The sequence below is a fragment of the Sardina pilchardus genome, chromosome 15, assembly GCF_963854185.1.
Source record: "Sardina pilchardus chromosome 15, fSarPil1.1, whole genome shotgun sequence".
NCBI lineage: Eukaryota > Metazoa > Chordata > Actinopteri > Clupeiformes > Clupeidae > Sardina > Sardina pilchardus.
The window spans coordinates 28,832,680-28,855,512 of record NC_085008.1 but is presented as its reverse complement, the minus strand read 5'-3'; the positions used below and the strand labels follow the sequence as shown (position 1 = coordinate 28,855,512).

The 22,833-nt window shown below is 43.3% G+C and overlaps 3 protein-coding genes across 3 annotated transcripts in view; 2 read left to right on the top strand and 1 right to left on the bottom strand.

Annotated features, from left to right (window-relative positions):
* The window catches only part of LOC134101728 (dimethylaniline monooxygenase [N-oxide-forming] 2-like), a 290,189-nt gene that overhangs the window by 247,414 nt on the left and 19,942 nt on the right, over nt 1-22,833 (top strand). The window lies entirely within an intron of this gene.
* prdx6 (peroxiredoxin 6) lies at nt 7,826-13,948 on the bottom strand. The gene is made up of 5 exons (XM_062557107.1): nt 13,788-13,948; nt 11,284-11,440; nt 9,316-9,462; nt 8,819-8,965; nt 7,826-8,206 (listed from the first exon to the last, which is right to left on the bottom strand). The coding sequence occupies exons 1-5, from the start codon at nt 13,877-13,879 to the stop codon at nt 8,081-8,083; spliced, it is 669 nt and encodes a 222-aa protein (XP_062413091.1). The 5' UTR covers nt 13,880-13,948; the 3' UTR covers nt 7,826-8,080.
* On the top strand, nt 14,380-22,349 carry plpp6 (phospholipid phosphatase 6). The gene is made up of 3 exons (XM_062557106.1): nt 14,380-15,083; nt 18,586-19,002; nt 19,904-22,349. The coding sequence occupies exons 1-2, from the start codon at nt 14,609-14,611 to the stop codon at nt 18,957-18,959; spliced, it is 849 nt and encodes a 282-aa protein (XP_062413090.1). The 5' UTR covers nt 14,380-14,608; the 3' UTR covers nt 18,960-19,002; nt 19,904-22,349.

Here is a 22,833-nt window from a genome sequence, read left to right as displayed (position 1 = left end):
TGTGTGTGTGTGTGTATGTGTGTGTGTGTGTGTGTGTGTGTGTGTGTGTGTGTGTGTGTGTAAGAGAGAGAGAAAGAGAGAGAGAGAGATTCTTTACGTCTGACTTTACTAAATTTTATCTTAAGTATCAGAAGCAGGGTTACAGATTCAGGTACCTTCCCATAATAATGATAATAATAATAATTGCCAAAATTGCATGAAGGTAAAGCATTGGCATGTGAAGTCTAGAGAGTGTAAGGTATTCTCCTCAGAGCAGCGGTGGAGCTGTGACTGGCAGGGTACTCTAATGCTGTGGCACAGGGCATAGAGATCTGACAACTCTAATGCTGTGGCACAGGGCATAGAGATCTGACTACTCTAATGCTGTGGCACAGGGCATAGAGATCTGACTACTCTAATGCTGTGGCACAGGGCATAGTGGGTTCCTAGAAACCCCAAAGCTAACCATTGAGAAAAATATATGCATCTGTTCATTTTTGATAGTATGTGCCATAATTGACATATTTCTCTATTTTCCCATCTCTTTCCCCCATGTCTCTCCTCGTGTGTTTTGTGCCCGATATAGCACCGTGTCCTGTGTTATTCCTGTGTCTTCCCCTCTCCTCATGTGTTTTGTACCCCATATAGCACCGTGTCCTGTGTTATTCCTGTGTCTTCCCCTCTCCTCTCTCAGAGACAGGTCAGAGTGAGCTGTTCTTAGGCCTGCTGCTGTAATGGCGTGGGTGCTCCGTGTCTCGGCTGTTGGAATAGTTGTTGGTTGCATGTCTCGGTTTTTATGTCCCTCAAGTGGCGGGCATGTCTGAGATGCTTGGCATGGCACTGACGCCGCCTGGTCCTGGAGAGCACGCTGCCCTCGCCTTGGCCCCCGTGTCTGCTATGCTGCACTGTGTGTGTGTGTGTGTGTGTGTGTCTGCTATGCTGCACTGTGTGTGTGTGTGTGTGTGTGTGTCTGCTATGCTGCACTGTGTGTGTGTGTGTGTGTGTGTGTGTGTGTGTGTGTGTGTGTGTGTGTGTGTGTGTGTGTCTGCTATGCTGCGCTCTCGCTGCTGTTTGTGTGTGTGTGTCTCTGTGTGTGTGTGTGTGTGTGTGTGTGTGTGTGTGTGTGTGTCTGCTATGCTGCGCTCTCGCTGGGCCTTCTGACCCCGTCCAGCAGCAGGGAGCCAGAGAACAGAGAGCCTGAGGTGTGTGTGTGTGTCTGACATACAAACTGCTGTCTGCTGTGTCTGTGCTTGGTGTGTGTTTAGGGTGCGTGTGTGTGTGTGTGTGTGTGTGTGTGTGTGTGTGTGTGTGTGTGTGTGTGTGTGTGTGTGTATGTGTGTGCATCTCTCTGTGTCTGTGTGTTTTTGTAATGTGTCAACCGTTTAAAGGTGGCTGGAGTTCCATACCTGTTGATTCAGGACTTCATGCCCAACTGTTCAAGTCATAGTTGGGGGTTTGAGATTATAGATAGATCTATCTGAAGCTGTGAGCCTCTCTTTGGGGAAACAGAATAGATCCATACACAGATGTTAATAAGGAGTTAATAAGGCATTGAGGCAAAGGCAAATCTTGGATTGAGGAAATGTGAATTGGCATTGTCATGGACACATGACATCCAAGTGATGACACACCAAACAGACACAGTATTTTCCCTCTGGTCTAATAACATGTTTTTGCCCATTCTCTGAGAACTCCTGGACCAGTCAGTGTACCTTGCGTGTTTACTGTGTTTTGGGGAGGTTACGCAACAAACATTTGAATGGTGTTTAAATCTTATTGACATTTACAAGAAGTGATTTAGAAAGATTTGGCAGGTCAAAGCAAAGCATACCTGTCTAATGTCTGCACATGTGCTACCTGGATCAGCCATATTCGATGGAATATCTCCAGAATCATCCTACAGAAGCGCCTTCTCTCGGGGTCAGATGGGGAACAATATCAGGATAACACAATTTAACAGGGTAAGAATGGACTGTATATCGTACATACATGTCTTGCTCTTGTTCTGTATACATGTTTTATCACTTGCTATTTCTCATGTATAGTGAATACACATTATTTGTCTGACAATTTACGATTCTCAAAAACACCACTGCCACCTAGTGGAAATAGTTTGAATTACTGAAGTTTAAAAAATAAACTCTGACAAAAAAGATTTGAGATAGATCAAAGCTATACCTAAAAAAAAAAGTATCACTATACTTCTAGCTTTTCACATAACACTGACTGGGTTGCAAAGCTTACTCTCTAGTTGCACAGCGGGGAGGAGTGGCCCCGTTTGATCAAAGACATTCCAGTGCATTCAAGAATTTTTGCCAGAATCAAATAGGGGAATCCCAGCTTCTGTGTTCATGACCTTTGCTGAGGAATGTCCAAACAGCATCTGCACTTTGTCCATGAACATAGCTGCCGAGACCTTTGTACTGCAGTAAGACCCAAACACCACTGAAAGTCCCCTCTCTCAAGCAGGCCCACACTGCAGCAACTCTGCCCTCTGTTTCCTTGAAAAATGTGTTGTTTAACGGAAGGAATTTTTAAATCAGTGGATTACATACCTGTGCAAGTTATCCAATAACTTTGTTAGCCAGTGAATCACTGTTATTTGGGTGATATAAACTGTCAATTGAGTTTCGGCTTTTAAGATATCCTAAATGCACACCAAAACGGCTTTCAGTGCATCATAAGCACATATGTGCTGTAGTAGCATTGTTGTAATATCTATTGTTACCCAAATGAATACATGTAAATGTAAAGTGAAATCATAGCCAAAGAATTCACATTTCACAACAGCTCTTTTTCTTATGTTGCTTAGCCTATATAGTTTACAAAATATACATCTTTAACTGTATTCTTCATTGTGATCCAATTACAGTATTTGTAGTGAAAGTATAAGCTATTCAATTCCAAAATATGCAATATGAAATGTATTATTTCATTGAATTTATTTTATTTTCTAAATGAATTGATGTCACTCACACACACTTGGTATTGGCTCTAGTGTCTTAGTCTTTGACCCGACATTATTTTGCAAAGGCTGCCATCTTGTGTTTGGTTTATTTAAATGACAATCCAGCCAGACAACGACCAGCATTTCCTTTTTCCAGGCTGCCTCTCTCTTTACTGCCTGTAAATGATCAACGAGGAACAATAAACCATAAACTAGGTGAACACTTGCAATGTTTTGGTTGTCAGTTTGACCTTTACGGAGATTGTGTACTTCATAAGACACAGAGTAAAACAGATTCAGATATACAGTTATTATTATTATGAAACTAACGTAAAATAATCAAGTTTTTTTTTTTTTTTTTTTTTTTTTTTTAAAGTATGCCTACCATACCATTCAACTACAGCTAAATCTGTTTACAAAAAAGTGTACAAATACCCCCAATGTGTTGTTTAAATGCAGTACACTTTTCGACAGATAAGTGGTAGCAACGGCATAGTTTTCATGTGTGTTGGTTTTGTAATCTGGAATTTTGAGGCTATTTCTTTCAGGGAACCACCTCTAGTGCAGTTAGTCTTAACTCTTTTTCCCCATATACTGTAATGAGATACTTTATTTTATTGTGTGTCTAACAGTAAAGAGTGCGATCCTTCTTACAAACCAGATAAACCAGATCATCGAGTTATCCAGTACGTCTTTTTTCAGTTGGTGAGGCTGAAGTAAAAATGAAAACAGCAAGTGTACAACTTCTTGAAACTCTTCAATACCTTGAACATGGCTGGACATTTTTTTTTATTAATAATTGTTGTGTACCTCGCCACCTAGCGTAGTCTCTCTACATCTTTAAAAGTCATGTACCAAACACGTTTATACTTGTACATATCCATGTAGGCCTATATAAAGAGATGGGCAAAACTATTTTTTTTAATTAAACCTACCTAATTCTTTTTAAATGTATCGACTTAAATTGCAAAATACAGTAGCCATATTATTGAGCAATACTGTATTTTTTGTATTTTGAAAATACTCAAAATAGGCTTCAGGGAACATGGAATCAGCTATTAAATGCATACAATTTGCCCCCTGTGATACTAAATACCATCTTCAAGATCATGTAGTGTGATCAGATGTTGTGTAGTCCGAATTAGGAATCATTCAATAATTTACATTAAGAATCATTCAGCTGTCACTTTTTATCCAAAGCTATCAATTCACCACATTATAATCAATAGGTCGAAATCATATGTGTGTTTTTTTACAATATCTGTGCCCGAGGTCCCTAATTCAAGTCCAGCATGAAAAGTTAATGTGCCTAAATATCTTACACCTCAAGTATGCAGGTAATAAGGAAATAGAATTATTATTCAGACAAGGTGAACTTTTCCCCGCAGTGGAATGCAGAAAAGGATGCTACAAGGACAGGACTTGAAACACACCCAATACCTTACCATTAATGTGATTCATTGAGATAGCTGTAATTTTTGTTCCATTAAGGATTTGCATAGAGGCAATAGGACTGGTTTTCTTTGTCAGTGTCCTTCGCTCTGTGAACTTGCACAGGCAAACTTGCTCGTCTTAATTTGTGTACATCTTCATACAAGGAGGGCTTTGCACTAGGGCTGATGCTCCAGCAACTGTCACTGAAATACTGTGAGCTTCACTGAACACGGCTGTTCTCACATTAGCTGATAGTGATTAGCGTTAAATGTTGTTGCCTAATTACAAATGATTCATTATACTACATTTGTGCAAGTGTGCCCACACTACACTCACATCTACATTATTATAGCTACATACTGTATAAATAATAGACTGCATCTACAACCACATACTTCCATCAGTACAGTTCTAGTGTGCTGAGCACTTACTTCAGTAGTGCCACTTTTCAACGATTAGCACTATCCCAATATCTGCACTATCTAGTAAGTGTTTGAAGTGTGCAAGTAGGTGGTTTGAGACACAGCCATATTCTACAATCTGAAAGTGAAGTGAAGTTCCACTGTACTTCCCCCCGCTTGGCAAATCATATCACAACTTGGTTCACCTGGCACCCCCAACTGGTTGAGCTGGTTTGCCCTCACCACATCCCCCTCCACTATGCTACTCTTCTTCTTGCAGCATGTGATGGATTTCATGCCCTCCCAGACCTCCTTCATGCTGTTCTACTGCAGCATCTGCACCACCTTTCTTCTGCATTCCTCCTTTGGCCCTTTCAGCTTGACCTTCAGTTCCCCCTGTATGCGCCTCAGCTTGGCCTGACCCCCCTCTTTAAACACCCTCTTCTTTTTTTGAGGAGGTCATTGGCATTGCTGGTGATACACGGCATACTATTTGGAAAGCAGTGTGCCGTTTTTGTGAGAACCACAATGTCTATACAAAAATTCAGGTAGCCAGTAGTGCAATGTGTGACTGTGACCCCCTCAATATCATCACCATATGATTAGTGTAGGATATAAGAAGTATGTGAGAATAAACTCCTAGAACAGTCTGGTTTCAAGAGTGGTCAATCTACTGAAACTAATCTTCTGTCTGTGACTGAAGCATTGACAGTAGCTGAGTCCTCTGCTCAGACATCAGTAATTCTACTAGATTTATTTGCAGCCTTGGCACTGTTTGCCATGACATTCTCTCAATTTCAATTTAAATTCACTTATAGAGCGCCAAAACATTACACGTCTCATGGCGCTTTACAGAGTGTTACACTTTCAAAGAGAGCCCATGAGTAACAGGGGCGAGGAAACACTCCTTTGAGAAACCTCAAACAGATCCACGACTCAAGGGCCCAACCCATTTGCCTAGGGTCAGTTACAGTACAGTAAGGCCATTTGTAGTATCAGAAAGTTCAAATAGTCCAGTGTAGGGAATAAATTGTCCATAGGGATTACCGTAGTAATTTTCGTAAAGTAATGGGTCGCTGGGATGCGTGGGCCAGGAATCTGGGCAAGGGGACCACAGCAGGTGATTGATAGGGCAGTCATAGGGATGGGGATGACTGGCAATGGTTTACCTCAAAGGTGAGGTATAGGGGAAAAAAGAAGAGAAATAAAGTGGGTTAATATTACTATAAGTCATGATGGTAAGTATTAATAAGCATATCAATGGTGATATAAAATGTTATACTATGGAGAGAAAAGGCAGAGAGGGAGAGTTGAGAGGGATAGGGAAGTACAGGGAGTTGAATGAAAGGACAGAGAAAGGAGGGAAGACGGAGAGTTGAGAGAGACAAAGGGAGAGGGGAGAAGAGGAGTTGTACGGTGTGACACATGAAAAGTCCATGACAGCGCTATGCTTTAGCAGCATTACTAAGGCATGGTGGAGGGTAGTCAGCACCAGCACAGGCGTGGTCATCCTCTCTACACTATCTGAACTGGGAATTTCTGGTAAAGCTCTTCACTGGTTTAAATCTTACCTTAAAGGGCGCTCTTTCAGCTTGTCTTGGCAGGGATAGATATCAAGGTCTTATTAACCCTCCACAGGTGTGCCTCAGGGATCCGTATTAGGGCCTCTGCTTTTCTCTATTTACTCCACTTCGTTAAATGGGGTGAGATAATTTGCCCCCATGGATATGACTATCATTGTTACGCAGACAGCCCTCAACTTTACCTATCCTGCCTGGTCTTCAATCAGCCAAAGAGGACACATGTAACTCCTCTAGTTACTCTCCACTGGCTCCCTAGTGGTCAGAATTCACTTTGGCCTATAAGACACTGATTGGATCTGCTCCCTGCTCAGTGTCTCTCTCAGCCAAGGGGTCCTTGGGCTAAAAAAGGATTTAAGACCTCTGGCCTAGGGCCTATGGCCACTAATGATTAAACCCGCTTTGCGTGCAGAACTAAGAGACTTATGGAAGACTACAGTAAGTTGATACCAATTTTATTAATGACCACTTACACATAGACAATAATTTGGAGTGAACATGTTTAACCCAAGAAGGTACCTATATCCTATAATTTTAAATAGCCTAGCCAATAGTTGTTTTGAGGTTATGCTATTTATTGACTATTGATTTATTGAAATAGCCTGACTCTTTCAAGTCAGGCTATTTCTGTTATGCGCCGGCTTCATTAGCAAGGTTGATGGAATATCCCTCAGGCTGTCAGCCTACTCAAATCACACAACAAATCAGATCAATTCAAAAGTTTGTTGGATCCGACTGATTCTGGGCTGAGGTCAGGTCAGGTCAAAATATCAGTGTCTACTTGGCAGAGGCTCCATGTACAGTATCATTTTGTGCTTTTATGACATCACAGACTCTCATGCAGAGAGTTTTTTGTAGTACTTCTAAAATAGACACCAATCGAGTATTTTGACCTTCAACCCAACAAAATACAGGTTACAAAATACTGTTTTGTATTTGAAACACATGCATCAGAAATACTGCCTACGCAAGAAAGTGCATCAAAGCCTGAGCCAATCATTAACAGGACAGTCAATGACAGAAGTTTTAATTCCTGAAATGGGGCTTGGCATTAACGGTTGCCCAGTTGCTCTTGGCTAAAAAATTGTTACAAGTGGCAACCAGATTTGGTTGGCTTTAGCAACCAAAACCTCATGGATGATTGAGCTGGCAACCACTTTTAATAGTTAAAATTGAGCCCAGCCTTAAACTATTATCTAACATTTGGCTGTAAGCCATGATATGAGTTACTTATTGTTTCCATAAAAAAAAGCCATCTCACCATTACACCATCTCAAAACCTGTCTGTTCTGGAGCAGCCAAAGGCCTTGAGATTAAGATCAGTCACATGCCCCGCCATGACTGGTCACACACTATCCCAGAGGCCGATATACACCACACTTGCAACCAATGACAGCAATATACTGTATTTATCAGTCATTGCTTGCAACAAACATACAATCACACTCCCCAAAGGTCACAGAAAGCAGCACAAAATGCAGATGTATCTATGAAAAGATTTATTTCATTTACACTGAAGTAAGGCACTAAGGACTTTCAGACCCTATATTTAATTGTTCCCGCAAAAACAGTGTATGCAGTCAATATATCTTCTTCCAGTTGTTAAAGGCTGTGTGTAATTAGCTATAAGTGCTGCTGTATGGTTAGAGAAGAATATATGTTACTCTGCAATCACAGATGAAAATGTAATGGCAATACTGAACAGATCATCTAAGCACAATCTGTCTAGTCAAGCCGCTTCATGGCTGTGTGTAACGCAGGTATTTTTTCCCAGAAGGCACTTCTTTAGTGGTGAAGCCGTTGGGGAAGAGCTTCTTTGCCTCTTCGTCAGACAGCGAAGGGATGACCATGACCTTATCGCCAACCTGGAAGACAGAGGAATCACAAGGGGTGGGTGGGGGGGTCAATTCAGAAGGCACTGTTGACACTGATATGATGACAAATGACAGTCTACTATTTTTTAAGCATATTTTTAGGCTCTTTGCCTTTATTTGGGTAGAACGGTAAAGTTTGACAGGAAGGAAGTGGGAGAACAAGATGGAGTGGGATCGGGAAATGACCACAGGTCAGACTAGAATCTGGGTCCCAGGACAAAGTGCGGCTGCGGTAGCCAATTGTACCACAGCGCCTCACCATAGCCCGCTATTAATAGTCATATAATAATAGATATTAATAATTATAGTTTTATGATATTACTTTATTGAAGGCGGGGGGTATAAACATTGTGACGCTGACCATAACTGAAAATGGGTCATTCATTAAGATAGTATCTGGCCTCTGCGTGAATCTATGATGCTAATCTATGATCTAACCTCCAATCTGTTATTGTAGTACTATTACCAGGATATGAAGAATATGAGCTAGATATACTGGTGCCAATGCAAGAAATTATAAAGATGAAACCATCAATCTGGTTCAATTTTATGATGAAGTTGTACATTGATTTTTTTCATATTCGTTTAGGCAGCAGAGTTTACCTTCCAGTCGACTGGTGTGGCCACTTTCTTCTGGGCCGTCAGCTGCAGGGAGTCGATAACCCTCAGCAGTTCATTGAAATTGCGCCCCGTTGTGGCGGGGTACAGAATGGAGAGCTTCATTTTCTTGTCCGGGCCGATCACAAACACCTAAAATAATCACACAAACACTTAAAATACCCACAAAGGAAGAAGTTCAAAAGACCAAGTAATTGAAGGCGCTCTTTGGTGTTGGTATCCTAATAGTTGAAGAACAAAAGGACATCCAAGGCACTCTCTCCTTTAGAAATATAAAAACATGTATAAAAATATTTTTTTCTAAAGAAGAGTGTCTTGGATTCTGTTTTTCACTTACGGAAAATCCCCAATTTATTTACCATTCCATACATATCCAAAATGGCAATTATCTGGACGTAAAATGTCCCAACTAAGTAAAAAAAATAAAATAACAATAAGACCTTTAGAAAACTAAAAAGTACAACATTTTGCCAGACACTTACACAGCGAGCAGTCAGGGGCAGGCCGTCCTTATCCAGCTCATCAGGATCCAGCATCCCCAGCTTCACAGAGAGCTCCCGGTTGTGGTCCGCGATGATGGGGAAGGGCATGGGGGTGCCTGCCTGGTCAGGGTGGAGGGCCATCACATCCTACGGAGTGGAGAGAGGATAGGGGAGTGGAGGAACACAGAAAGAGAAGTGGCCTTGAAAATGGTGTAAACACCGACTACATTTTTAGCTGTGTATTCCACCCTTGAACTTGTAACTTTATTTTAAAGAGGAACTATGCAGGATTGGCGATTTCATCTCTGGTTTCGGTTTCGTTGTTCGTTTTCGCTCGTTCTCTGCAGAGCTTCCCCGACAGCGTTAGCGTGTATATTTATACATGTATAGGTATATTTAAATATATAAATTGCAAGCGTGGTTCTTCGTCTCAGACTTCCAGATGTAAACAAAGAGCGATCGTCTCCTGCAGAAAGTTGCATAGGGTCTCTTTAAAGAAAAACGTATGTAACGTAAAAAATAATATATTTTGCATACATCGACAGGCACACATTACCAGTGTAAAACTGCAACCTATTCCGTTAGTATTCATATTATTTATATCGTAATTATAAATGTTAAACAGTTGTTAGTGAGAAGTGTTTATTTAGTAGGGAACAGTACATTAGTTCATAAAACTTCACTAAACATCCATCAACATCTGCATTTGGTAAAGATCCATGGAATGCCTTATCAGCGACTGGCCATCTGACAAACCCTGTATTGTACTGTGGGAATTTTGCACGGAAAGGTCTTTAGTAGCAAGCCAACAGGGTTCATTTGAGGAGGGAAAGGTTGTGAAAAACATGGAGCCACAGATAAATGTAAAACAGGAAATGGGGGAACTAACAAACTCCAACAAATCCATTATAAAAGCCCATAATTGAATACCAGAAAGCTGTTCCATCTCAGACACATATACACACATCTTTCCTCTGCACACAGTTTTGAGTTCAAAGCCATCTGCCAAGAGCACCAATTGTGAGAACAGTAACTTTAGACATGGGCGGTGCTCTCCTGTCCAATCACAGGGCACCCAGTGTAACATGCCGAATCAAGCCGGCCTCCGAAACTTTATTCTCCCTTTCTGATCATTGTACGGTTTAGAGAGCACAAGAGGTGGTGCTGCAGTAACCTGGCAACCCGGGAAATAACCCAATCAGCTTTGAGCCTGGGTGTGTTTCTACATGCACCCACCCCTTCATTGGCCTCCTGACCCCCTCTACTCTGAACAATGAAACACGGCCATCTGTGTAAGCAGTTTAGACCTCTTAACTATTGCTGGACATAGAGACAAGAGAGACTACTGGTGGAGGAGCTGGGGTAGAACACTGAACTTGACAGGAGACGTGCATAAAGTAAACATTCCGTCAATGTGGAGATTTAGAAATAATGTGTGGTGTTGCAAACCGTATGTATCTAGATGTGAGGATTCAGCAGCTGACATATCCAAACTTTCACACAAAAAATTAACTGACAAATAGATATTTTTTGTGTGATTCAAGTATATTTTGGGGCCTTTTTGCAGTCAGATAGGACAGAAATCGGTAACAGGAAATGCATAGGGGAGAGAGTGAGATGGGGTCGTATCAGGGAAACCCGGATTCGAACCTTGGACCTTGTGGACGCCTGGACCCTAATATGGAATGGAAGCTGCAGCCCCTTGCGCACCTTACACACTCAACAAATAAATACATACAGAAACTACCTTTGTGCTGAAAAGATGCGTACTATGAGAAAATATTGAGGGCAGTGCTAGGTGACGAGGTGACTTTTTCATTGTTTTCATTGTTAGCATCAGCACAATGCCAGGGGTTCTGGATTTTGTGGCTTTTGGCTGACTGAGGGTTATGCCCGAGTCAGTGTATGTAGTAGTGGAAGTTTCTGTTGCGTTTTGGGAAGAACATTTTTAAAAAAAGAAACACAAACCTTGCTCCAGGCGAGATGGTCCGCCACACTGTCGATGGACAGAGCGATCATCTTCACATTGCGCTTCACAAACTGGTCACTCACTTTGGCTGCGCAGGCCAGTTCTGTGGTGCATACTGGCGTGAAGTCACGAGGATGGGAGAAGAGAACCCCCCATCTGAAGAGAGGAGAGGAAGAATAGATGATGCAGAGAGTGAGAGACACTCAAGGGGAAGAAAAATCTGTGGAAAGGAGACCAGCCGAGGAATTCCTTCCAAATCTCTGGAGGTTTGCAGAGCAGGTGTCCGCAATCTGGCACGGTCAGAACAGTAATAAATAATCCAACAGCTGAAGTCTGAGCATTTTTGGGGAGTGGGGGTGTATACCAAGATACGCAAAAGAACTGTTATATAACATCTGCTGCACAAGGCCAGATCGTGCTTCCGTTGCTCCGGTTTTCCCAAGGTTGCGTGTGCAAATCACCAGAAGAACAAACTTTTAGCCAGATGTGCTTCATACTTACACAGTGGTCAATGTTATCCTATACATCCTTACGCAACTATGACTCCTCCATTTCCTTTTGCAGGACAAGGGGAGTCGGAGATATCTCAGTTTTTGTTTTTATTCCTTTTAATCTTGTGACCTTTGGCCTCAGGCAGATCAGTGTATTTTTACAATCAAAATGAGGAATTGATATTTTAACAATACCAAAATGCACAACAGCATGATTCTGACATAGCTGCTGCAGTGCCTTATGACTAGGGAGATGGTAACCGTGTCTGCTGGAATCACGCATTGTTGCAACGGAAGGTTTGTATGTGGGAGAGGGAAAGGAAGTGCAACACCCTAGAGAGCTGAGGCACACAGCCTCCCTTAGTGAGACCAACTGCCCATAGCCTTGCAAACCTCTTCAAATCACCACGTCGCAATGCAATGTATGCTGCACTGAAACAATCAGCCAATTACTAAAGCTCATTATTCTGTATCGAGCATGGACTTGTATAACTTTAATAACGTGCATTCACATAGCATCTGACTCATTGTGTTCCTAAGAAGGAATGAGTAATTACACCCTCAGCAACATCTTACAGCATTGAGACAAACGTCTCACTTTGTCAGGGTCATGAACACTATTTGCTGCCCAATTATGATTAGGTGAAATGAAGTTACTTTACAAGCTCATATCTCCTATCTATTTTCAGACATTTTTGCCTTGAATATCCAATCCTGATGGCAGCACTGACCCATTCTTATATTTGTAACCAGAAAACAACAAAAACTGGGCCTCATAAGAACTTCAAGGTTATTTGTTGCCTAGGTTTGGTACTTTAATTACTTGAAACCATGGACTTTTAATTTTGGCTCTGCTCCAACCTCAGTTTGGAATGTTACATAAAGTGGATACTCCCCCCACCCTTTTACCCCACTGATAAAGTGCACTTCCAACAGTAGAATGATTGCCAAAACTCAGCAAGAAAGCGCCTCAATCCCAATTGAAAACAATTTGGTCTTTGTCCTTGGAGACTCTTGTAGAATTCCAATGTGCCATTTTTTTTTTTTTTTTTTACACGCTATGGACGCATCTGAAGAGTAAATCACATTTAAGCTTTCATTCACACTATTAAAAAAAATAATAACAATAATAAAAAACATGGCATCTAGGAAGCAGATCATCACCGTGGTATGAATGCACAGCATTATTATAAGGTCTCTCACATCACAAAACAGATTCAGAAGCTATGCAATGCCAAAAGACCTCTGTGCATGCAGTGCTCAAAGTACAACTGCCTTAGGGTGATTGGTCAGTAATGACTCTTCTTGACGTTGGTCAAATGCCATGCAGGTCTTACTTTGATATACCATCTGTGAAACCAAACTTAGGTTGCACTTGCAGGTTGCACATTCAGTAATGATCTGGTGGGAACGGGTATATTAGAGTATGCAATGTATGCACGTTGCATAAGTCATGAGTAAAGACTATCTTCTACATAAATTGTAACACAAATATCAAATATTAATTGACAAATATCCTACTGTGCAGTTGTGGGCCTACTCAAAACAGGACGTCGCCTATAAAAAAATAGATGACGAATGAAGACATTCATTCGACTTGTTAATTATTCTGCTAGATCAGTGTTACGGATGTGGGTCTACGAGAGTCCATGTGCTCGGCAATAAAGACAGACGATTGGTGTTTGTCAACTTTAGGGCTAACCAACGTCGTTAGCATACATAGAGAAGTGCAGTAATGCATAAATATGTGGTCCTAGTCTACTACTTTGATTTAAAAAAGATAGCAGGGTTAAGGGTGGTGTAGCAAAGTCTGCTTCCTCAACCGATCACGCGGAGTTGCAGTAATCTTATCTAACCTTACGTCTATAAGCAGCTTCAATTACATGTCTCGATTTCTCATTTAGGCTAACACAACTATAACGTTGCTATCGGCATGCTGACATTTGTTGAACATGCAACGTTGTCCAGAGATGTGCAACTCACGAAAATAAATAGGCAATGTGGCTACTTACGAGTCTCCCAAAAAATCGTGAAATTTTATTTTGCCGATTGTTGTATCAGCTTCGAAATTTGGAAAGACATCTCCCAGCAATATTCCCGGCATGTCTGCAGTCGCGGCGAGTCCCCACTGCTGTGACAAGAAGCAGTTTACCTTTATAAGATCGGTAGACTAATCTGGAATGTAGCAATGGGGGAGGAGTGAACAGAGATGGCCACCATCATCATTATGTAAAAAGTCACAGCGCTATATCAATTTGGCCGAGTGCATGGCCTTGGGCTGCACTATTAGCCTACAAGAATAAAGTTAATCATTATTAGTGTTTCAATGAATTAAACTACGGTGGTATAGCCTACAGGTAGGCAAGGGCGACCTCTGCCACTGTTTCTGACGTGAACTTACTGAACTGACAGCATTTCAAAAGTTAGGCTGGTTCTTTTAAAACTACACTTTATGAAGGCTACAGTGTTAGAGAAGTCTGGCCTGATATTTCACGCTTCTTCGTTCAGCAGCGTGTTAGTGCTTAGGCTAACAGTTTGACATTTTGTATCACATTCATTTCCTCTTCTAGAATTCTGCGATGTATTTGTTGCCACCAGTTTGCTTCATTTTGGTCACGTGTCTGAGTCATAAGGGAAGTTTATTTCCCAGTTACCTTTGCGTGTGGCTAAACAAAGATGGCGGGAGCCAGCTCGGATGCGAACGCTACTGTCACCTGCTGTCATTTATGAAGTGATGAACTGAGAAGAGAAAGATTGTCATTTAGACGACGTATTTTATCTACAACCACTGCACTGCAACCAGATTGCATCGCATCCGAAAAAGTCAATCAAAATGCCCTCTCCAAAAGCAAAAAACAATAGTGGACGCAGTGGTAATTCTCCCGGTATCGGTGGCAACGGTCGTTATGAGTTTATGTCCCTTAATCGGCGTCCCCAGAATTTGTTGCAGCGACAAGGATCCGACCCGACATCAGCTAGACTACGCGCATCTGAGAGCCCGACTCGTCGTCGAGGTTCGGGTTCGTCCAATTCGTCTACCGGCGGACAGCTCCCGGAAGAAGACTGTATGCGACTGAACCCATCTATCGTCGGCATCGCTTTGAGTTCATTGTTAGCCATGGACTTGTGGCTGTCGAAGCGGCTGGGAGTATGTGCCTGTGAGGATTCCTCCTGGGGAAGTATACGGCCACTGATGAAACTGATCGAGATTTCTGGACACGGGATACCGTGGCTTGCTGGCGCTGCTTACTGCCTCTACAAAAGCGATAGCGCAGCCGGGCAAGAAGTCATGCTCAATCTACTTATGGGTAATTGTCTATAGCTCTGCATGTCAAAACTCACTGTGTAGCCTATTTAACCTGTTTCCCCCTCTAGGCTTATGTCAACATCCCGCCCACCACCCTGCCTGTCTTCCATTGCACGCCCTCTTCCTGTCTCTTGAACCTTGATTTTGTCAGGCTACCTGAATGCAGACTTAATCCATCATCTTAATGTCTTTTCTTGCTTTTCAGTAATGAATCGTTTTCTCCTCCGATGTGTCTGAATAGTGCATCTCTATTAGGCCTACAACTCATTAGTAAAGCCAGCATTAGCCTACAGTATATCTGTAATATACATGCTTTTTTGAAGTAGGCTAACCTAGTTTGCCTTTGCTGACGAAGGGCAACATGCCACTTGCAGTCTTTCTGAGTAATACACATCTGACTTTGACAGGTTCACTAAATCGCAAAGCTCGACAGTTTTTTTTTAAATGCTTTGACAGTGCCCCTCCTTGACTTGTTTGTTGGGACAAGTGCCAGTCCTGACAACACGATTGGTCAGCCTCCAGAAGTAACCTAATGTGTTGGCCTACATTTGCAGTCTCCCAGCACTCTTGCACCCTCTGATCCCTGTCACAGTGAAGCATTGTGGTGGTGTCATTTTGTAAATGACATGCAAGCAGCCAACTTGGTGGCTGAAGGATGTCACCAAGCTCTGGATGACTCACTTGGTCATGCAGACCCACTGTACTTGTTGGTGCACGCAAATCTGTCTGTTGACATCAGGGAGGCTGTCCTCCAGGTTGAGGTCTATCAAGTGTGCGTAGCATAGACGGTAGAAAGTGTGTAGCCATGTAGAACATGTATTGTAGGCTACAGTACTTGTCATTGTCTTGTTGCTATTCTGTAGCTGTATGTTGACCAGGGTAGCAAACTAATTTCTCCTCAGGGGATCAATAAAGCAATCAATCAATCAATCAATCAATCAATCAATCAATCAATCAGCCAACATGACATGATGTGGTTGAGTAGTCTCTGTGAAGAGCACAACTAACAACAGATGTTACAATATTATAGAAAGGAAGCCGACTCCCAAGCACTGCACAGAATATGGAGCATTTGGATGCATACATGGCTGCAGTATTTGCACAGAGCTCTAAGTCTTGGGCCGCTTCAAAAGACTGAACCCACGGAAGGGCTGGAGCTCATGAATAATTGAACCGAGCTTTAACGGCGCTGGTGGCCAATGTTTTAACGCAGATAGTGTCTTCATCAGTCTCAAAAACAGAGCTCGTCTCCTTTCAATTTTCCAACAAAATCCGAATACACAAAGCCTAGTTTCCTTCGGGATTGGTTTCTAAACTGGGCAGTGAATGTTTGAGAATAAACCATGTTGGGGAGAACCTGGCACTGTCAGTGAACCCAGAAATACCCATCCCTAGGGCAGACTGTCTCAGAATGCCAAATGCTCTGGCCATGCAGTGAAATATCACTACCCTGTTTTAAAAAAATAAAAATAAAATTGATGGTCCCAGTAGTGTAATCTGCTCCATTCTCCTTTTCTCTATTTTAATCCTCTCGTGTCAGCCTCTTGCTCGTTACCCATTCGTCTTTGCTTTTGATGTACCCCCCCCCCTCTCTCTCTCTCTCACACACACACACACACACTCTCTCAGTCTCTCACACACTCTCACTCTCTTGCTCCCTCACTCTCTCAGTCTCTCACACACACTCACTCTCTTTCGCTCTCTCACTCTCCCTCACACTCTCTCTTTCTGGCTCTCTCTCTCTCTCTTGCGATCTTGCTCCCTCCCTCTCTTTCATATGTGCAGGCAGCCTCCTGCCACTCTGTCCTGTCCTATCCTGTGCTGAACAGCACTTCTGACAGATACCACATTAGAGAGGGATGCGGAGGGGGGGGCGTGAGGTGAGCAGAAATGTCACCTCTTGGGATGAAAGAACTGCAGCTCTTTACTGCCACACAGGCTAAGTACTTGGCACTGGGCCAAAACAGTCAGTGTGTCACAACGACCGTAGGTGTGTGTGTGTGTGTGTGTGTGTCAGTCAGTGAGTATGCAGAGCACGCAGCGCACGGACACCCTCACTAATGTTTGCCAAGGAGGAGGGGAGGGTGGCAGGATGGAGAAATAAAGATAATGGAACATGTTGATGTGACGTTGGCAGCTGACCTGCTAGGAATTTCATTCAACTGATGATTTAATCTCCATTTCTCAGCTAGAGTCGCAACTGATATTGATGTTTAATTAAATATGCTTTTGTCTGTTCAGTGGTAACAGGAGCAAGCCCGCTCTTTCATGAGCAGTTTTTCCGAGCTTGTTCCTGGTAGCTCTCCGCTCTTTTGTCCTTATCTGGTGTCCTGATTGTGCCAAAATGATCTGAGATCAGTTACATTTCCCAGGGTGTGTGTAGAGCGCTCGGATGGAGGTGCGTGTGTCACTGAAGCAGGGAGACACAGATACATGCTAGAACTCACACTGCCAAACACTGACAGTTATTGCCTGTCCACACGGCAAGGATGGACCGGCGCTTTCAAAGCACTCCCACTCTGGAACAAATTTTTTTGGGCTCCAGAGGCACCTGAAACGCCATTGTTGTGTGGAAGCAGGGCTAAAAATAATAATAATAAAAAATAAACGTTACTGTTTTCGTCGTCTTTGTGTGACTGGAGGGGGGGTATAACTTTCAGTCACACATGTCTCGTCATAAGACCGCTACCACCCCACTCCTCCCCAATTCATAAAGGGCTGGAACATGTCATAAGACCACAACCACCCCTCTCCTCCACAGCTTAATCCATAAGAGTCTGGGTCTCACTGACCTTTCAGTGTTTGTTCAGTGGAGAAAGGGGGTCACAGTCGAGATATTGTGTCTGCGCTGTATTCATTTGTGTGTGCTCAGAGCATGATGTCTTGGTCTACCGTAATTTCCCGACTATTAGCCGCAGCTTATACATTGATTTTGCTAAATTTCTTCAGCTAGGAGGTTGATACAGGGGGGCAGTTAATATGGTGTTAATATGGTTTTGTTTCTTTTAACTTGCGTAAAACACTGTCCTGCGGCTTATACACTATGCTGCTTATATGCGGGAAATGAATACTGTACATATGTATGAGAACACCTTATGTTGTACATTCTCATCCACACCCTCCCTGCTCTAAGACCTTCAGGCAGTTACTTGTCTGTGTTTATACTGATAGTGTATATGTCAGAGACAGGCGTGTGTGTGCTCATATTGACTCTGTCCACAGGCCATCACGATACTCTGACCCTCATACCTAATGTCATCTTTCTCACATCCCCTCAGTGAGGTTCTTTTTGCATTTGACACTATTTTATTCTTTAAAGTTGAGCTGGCTCTTGAGCATAAAAATACCATTACTTATAAATCCTTATTTATGAGTAGGCTAATACGATAAACTTGAACTTGATGTAGATTAAGTTTATGCTAACTATGCTAACTGTGTGTGTGTGTGTGCGTGCCTGCGTGCACGTGCCTGTGCCTGTGTGTGTGTGTCTCTCTCTTCCTCAGCGCTGGTGTTGGACCTGATTCTGGTGGGCATAGTGAAAGCGGTGGTGCGTCGCCGTCGGCCGTCCCACAACCGGATGGACATGTTCGCCACCTTCTCGGTGGACCGCTACTCGTTCCCGTCGGGCCACGCCACGCGCGCTGCCATGTGTGCCCGCTTCGTCCTGGCCCACCTGGTGCTGGCGGCGCCGCTGCGGGTGCTCACGCTGCTCTGGGCCGCGCTCGTGGGCCTCTCCCGGGTCCTCCTGGGCCGCCACAACGTCACGGACGTGGCCTTCGGCTTCGCCATGGGCTACTTCCAGTACAACCTGGTGGAGGCGCTCTGGATGTCCCCCGCCGCGCTGCACGGCCTCATGGGACAGAGTGACGTAGAGTGACGGGGCGGTTGGAGGACCACAGAGAGGATGCATGGTGGTGGAGGTGTGTGTGTGGGTGGGTGGGTGGGTGGGTGGGGGGAGGGGGGAGGGGGGAGGGTGTGCTACAGACTGTAGAGTTTGGGGTTAAGCATGAAGAGAGATTTTACAACTTTACCTTCTATTCCTGCCACGATTATCTTCCAAGGCGTCACCATGTGTCACCATGCCTCATTGCCTACAAAGAAAAGAGATCATTCAGTCATCCCAGTCATCAAGCCACCACTGTAGTGCAGCATAGTCTTTGATTACCAAACACTTCACAGCCCCATATGAAACAGACCTGGCTGAGTCTCAGAATAGACGATCTCTGAGTGTACTTGAACGCCAAGAGTGGGGAGAGGAATTTTACAGGATAGCTTCAGCTACCCGCAGGGGGTGTTCTGCCCCCAATACTGGTGCATAGGGGATTGCGTGTGTGTGTGTGTGTGTGTGTGTGTGCACACGTGCGTGCGTGGGAGGAAGTCTGTTTTTGGTATCTCAGGCTGGAAGCAGAGCCTGGGGTACCACAGGGTATATCATTGCACTGCTACTGTAGCTTTCAGTTTGAAGTGTAAATATCTGCCTCGTTGTGTTCATGCAGTAGAGCCCAACTTAATGGAGGCATCATGCATTTCTTGAATTTTTTTTTTTTTTTTACTTTTTTGTATTGATTGTATCGATTGTACATATGTTGACGTTTTGTCTCGTCATGCTGAATCCATCATGCAAAATTGAAAATAGAAAACATGTTTATGCTATTATATGATTTTTTTTCCTGGAAGAAATTAATAGGTATTAAGATGGTATATGCAGATTGATTTTGTTTTTCAAATGACTACTTCTGTCCCATTACTGTTAGGAGGCCTTTATCTACAAGATTGCGTGGTAGGAGCAGGCTTCATTCAGTCTCTTTTTTTGTCTTTTAGAGTGCTGGGCCAAATTTACAACTGAGAAGAGAGAAAAAACAAGACTGTACTTTGCATACCGAGGTGTTTATTGCAGACGTGTTTCACTTTAGTGCCTTCTTCAGTGTGCTCAAGTAAATGAATGTTACAACCTAACTTAACCTACCCACACCCTAACATACACCCCCATAATCAACCAATGAAGATACAGTGTCATTCAGTACAACAGTTCAAGTGAATTGGCATCATGATCTGCAGTGTTAGCCTCACACCCGATGACATTTCATCATTCTTTGTACACTTTTGTTCATAAATTCTGGTTTTTAGTTGATGTTTTGTTTTGGCCACATAAAGTAGCCCACAAGGACACATCAATAAATACAAAACAAATGTGCTTAAGCAGAATATTCTGCCTTTTACATCCTGTGTGTGTTTGGCTGTGTGTACAACTTCTCTGTGAGCATGCAATGGCATCCTACACATTAAAGCACTTTTAGCTACCGTGTGGTATTCTGATAGAAAGACATGAGACTGTGAGAACAGCTATCTACAAAGAAATTTGAGTTCATTCATTCACCCGAGCACACTGAAGAAGCCACTATGTCGAAACACATCTGTGCAGTAAACACTTTCCTATCTTATCTAGGATCACCCATAAAGTATCGGGTGCATAGTAAAGCTTCCTCTCAGGGCAGGACTTCCGAATTTTGGCAGCCAACTTATGCCCGTTGGTGATATCCAAGATGCCCAAGTGCACCAGAGGGCACTGAGTGTCGACTGCTTCTCTTTGTAATCATTCAATGACCAGAGGGGCCTATGTAATGTTGAGAAGCTCATATTTCCGTCCAGATGCATCTGACGGGTTAATTTTCGACCGCAGTAGTGAGTTTGATGATTTAATATTTCACTAGACTGACGCCAGGGTGTGACACCAACATCTCTTGAGAGGGAAACGTTCACTAGGCCGCGTTAACTGAGGTGACCGACTAGATGAACGTCTCCATCCACACTGCCCAAGTGCATAGCTGTCCTCATGGTAGGTCACGGCTGTCACTATGGTAGGCTATGGCTGTCCTTATAGTAGGTCCTGCCATTCAGCTTTTTAGGATCTAATCATTTGATTTCACGGACTTCATGTAAACGCCCTTTGTTAGTTTGCTTTATGGCCATGATCTGAGATACCTAGACCTAGATAAAATAAATCATATTTAGAACATTGTTTCTCCAACAAATATTTTACATGCAAATAATCTTCACTGTCTTTACCATTGACATTGCACTTTAATGATTGTTTATGTGGAGAGCTACTTTACACTGTGCTCTACAAGTGAATGTACATCTTTCTCATGCAGCATGAAGCCCTGTGTTGTTCACATTTCACTTTTGTACTTGTCAGTTCATCTGACCTTGCTATTTTTATTTTTTTTTTTTGGTCTTCTTCATGGTCATCTTCAGAAGCTTTGGATGTTCGCAGTGCAGTGCATTCATCCTGGTGAAATGGCATCTCTCTAACACCCAGAGGCTCATTAGGGTGAAGTCATTGTAAGAGTTGTGCATCAGAAAGGGAAACTCAGAGCTGGTTTAAATTCAGGTGCAGCTGGCTTCTCACCCTCTCTGTAGAACAGGTGTGTCTGTAGCTGGGTCCAGAAAGGGCTGGGTGGACGATGGAGCGGAGATAAGCTATGCGTAATGGGATCTGGGCAAACTGCTGGACTTCTGCTCTGCCGCAACCCTCTGTGGTGCAATTTCACCAGAGAGGGTTAAAGCGTAGCGAGAGGCGCAAACGTTCGACCATTTCCGCGTTCTGTTTTAGCAAAGGGGGGGGGGGGGGGCAAAATCCCCCTTTAAGCAGACCTAGAAAGTGACGTTACATTTGAACTGAACTGCTTGCCGATCGATATCCCACCATGACGTCTTTCCTTAAGCAGACAGGAACTGTTTGAATTTTGCTTCCATAGAGATGCATTATGTTGCTCTATCTTGTCAGTAATGAAGGATCTTTGATTTCACCAGCGTAAGATTCTGATATCATCCCAGCAACATCCCGGATTCCGTCCCCTAGCAATATCATGGATACCATCCCCTAGCAATATCATGGATACCGTCCTTGCCAAATCCTGGACATTGCTGGGATAGTATCAGAATCGTTTAAGGTGGTGGAATTCCATGAGTTTTCCCATCACACATGTTCTCACCACTGTGGTGAGATGGATTCTATTCAGCTCACTTATCTTTCTCATTAGCAATCCTGCTTCTCTGCTTGTGTGTGTGAGAGAGAGAGAGGGGATAGATGATTATGTTACGTATAAAGGCCACTGACTCTTAACACCCCTTCAGTGATTATTAAAACTCTGAGTGCTATCTATTATGCCTGCCTGATCCTCTCTCCCACAGGAGAGGATCGCGCGCGAGAAAGAGAGAGAGAGAGCTCCCGTTTCATTATAGCTCATGGCCTGTCTCTCTTTTACCCCCCCCCCCCCCCCCCCCCCCATCCCCACCCGTCAGCTCTCAGCTTTAGAGTGAATATGACTCGATTGAAATTCCTCTCCTCATCCACCCCTCTCCCGCAACCCACCACCCATCCACCACACCCCACCCCACCCCGCCTCTCCACCCCCGCACCCTGCTTCTTACATAACCTCAGAAAACTCTCCAAAGATCCCCTTCGCCCCTCTCATTCCTGGTGTGCTTTCTGAGAACCTCAGCAGGTTCTGTGTATATGTGCATATTATGTATGGGGGGGGGGCGATGTTAATGTTTGCAGATTATTTTATACATTCCAAAAATTGCAGCAATGCCTGTGTGACCACTCTTAATGCATGGGGTTCATCAGTATGGACCAGGTGACTCTGTACATCGATGATGGCTGCACCTCTTATTTACGTTGAATGTACAGATCCTTGTCAAATGCCGATGCCATGGATGACCACTCAGTTTGTTTTTACCAGTGT

Coding starts and splice junctions, on each gene's coding strand:
- plpp6 (XM_062557106.1), top strand. CDS start 14,609: ATGCCCTCTCCAAAAGCAAAAAACAATAGTGGACGCAGTGGTAATTCT. Junction 15,084..18,585: donor CATGCTCAATCTACTTATGG/GTAATTGTCTAT, acceptor TCTCTTCCTCAG/CGCTGGTGTTGGACCTGATT.
- prdx6 (XM_062557107.1), bottom strand. CDS start 13,879: ATGCCGGGAATATTGCTGGGAGATGTCTTTCCAAATTTCGAAGCTGAT. Junction 11,441..13,787: donor CACGATTTTTTGGGAGACTC/GTAAGTAGCCAC, acceptor TCCTCTCTTCAG/ATGGGGGGTTCTCTTCTCCC. Junction 9,463..11,283: donor ACCATCTCGCCTGGAGCAAG/GTTTGTGTTTCT, acceptor TCCACTCCGTAG/GATGTGATGGCCCTCCACCC.